The following is a 1499-nucleotide window of genomic DNA, read 5'->3' on the forward strand; positions in this document are numbered from 1 at the left end:
GCTGACAAAAAACCTCTTCCGGAGGAAGGGGTGATTGTTTTCTTATTTTAATTTGACGTTAGAATGAAAGGCGAGAGGTCATTAAAATTTAAAAAACAACAACTAAAACTCCGCACTGAACGAACCCGAACTGCTGATGAACAGCAGGCGATCTGCGCACGCAAGGATGTGCTATTCCTATTCTTCTTCTGGAAAAACGAAAGAGAGCTTCAAAACAGACTGCAGCGCCATCTGAAGCAAAGAGCGGACTTCCTGCGGTGAGTGGACCATCTTGTTATGTACTATCTTTGGTACTACTGCGCAGAAAAAAACTTTGTAGTTATGAGATAGTCAAGTGTCTCACCGGCATAGAGGACGACCACAAATTATAGTCTTACGATTCTCACAGAGCAGATAGAGCATTTAATTTTGGTTTCTGGCCTCATGGTCTTATTAACTCAAAACCGCAAAAAAATGTCTGATAGAGCTTTGTAAGTCTGAGATGAAAAAGTGTGTTTCTTTTTAAAAAACCTCTACTTTTGGCGTAGAGAACGCTGCGATCCACTCTATTCTGGAAGGAAAGCAGATGGAGGGGGGGATTAAGAGGAATAGGGGGAGGAGGAAGAGAAGGAGAGGGAGGAGGAGGAGGAGGAGAGACAGGGAAGGAGGAAGAGGAGAAAGAGGAGGGGGATAGGAGGAGGAGAAGGAGAGATGGTGGAGGAGGAAGAGGAGGAAGAGGGGGAAGAGGAAGAAGAGGAGAGAGAAGAAGAGAAGAGAAGTGGAGGAAGAGTGAGAAGAGACTGGGGAGGAGGAAGAGGAGGAGACGGAGGAAGAGGAAAAGCAAGAGTAGGAGACACGGAGGAGGAAAGACGAAGAGGAAGAAGGGGAAGAGGAATAAAGACAGGGGGGGGGGAGAAGAGGAAGAAGAGAAATAGGAGGAAAAAGAGGAAGAAAAACAGGGGAGGAAGAAGAGGAGAAGAAACAAGGGGAAGAGAAACAGGAGAGACATAGGAAGAAGAGGAAGAGAAGAAGCAAGAGGAAGAAAGACAGGGGAGGAGGAAGAAGAGGAAGAGGAGGAGGAGAAAGAGGAGGAGGCGGAAGAGGAGTGTCTCACCGCCACAGATCTCCCTCCGGAACACGTCACAGTCCGTGTCGTCACACTCACAGTAGGGCCCACTGAAGCCCTGCTCACAGATACACTGTTTGCACTCACACACGCCGTTGCCAGAACACGCCTCCGTCGAGTTGGAGCCGGGCCTTAAAGGGGAGACCAATCAAAGAGAATTATAACAAAACAGAAAAGAGAAATCACCATAAAAACAAAACAAAAAAACCCACCTCCCCCTCCCCCCCAAAAAAACCCAACAAAAGAAAACACATAAAAAAAGCAACAAAAACCGGAACACGCCAAGGTCGAGTTGGAGCCCAGCCTTCAGGAAGAGCAATAAGTGAGAATAATAGTAATAATAATAATAAGAAGAAGAAGAAGAAGAAGAAGAAGAAGAAGAAGAAGAATAGTA

The 1499-nt window shown here is 46.2% G+C and overlaps 1 protein-coding gene across 1 annotated transcript in view; it reads right to left on the reverse strand.

Annotated features, from left to right (window-relative positions):
- LOC101863480 (integrin beta-6) overlaps positions 1–1499 on the reverse strand; it is a gene marked incomplete at both ends in the record, with an annotated part of 24414 nt that overhangs the window by 9095 nt on the left and 13820 nt on the right. Inside the window, 1 exon segment of the mRNA XM_013090620.1 lies at positions 1094–1236. Coding sequence (XP_012946074.1) covers positions 1094–1236 — 143 coding nt within the window.

Source organism: Aplysia californica, unplaced genomic scaffold (assembly GCF_000002075.1).
Source record: "Aplysia californica isolate F4 #8 unplaced genomic scaffold, AplCal3.0 scaffold01368, whole genome shotgun sequence".
Classification (NCBI taxonomy): Eukaryota; Metazoa; Mollusca; class Gastropoda; order Aplysiida; family Aplysiidae; genus Aplysia; species Aplysia californica.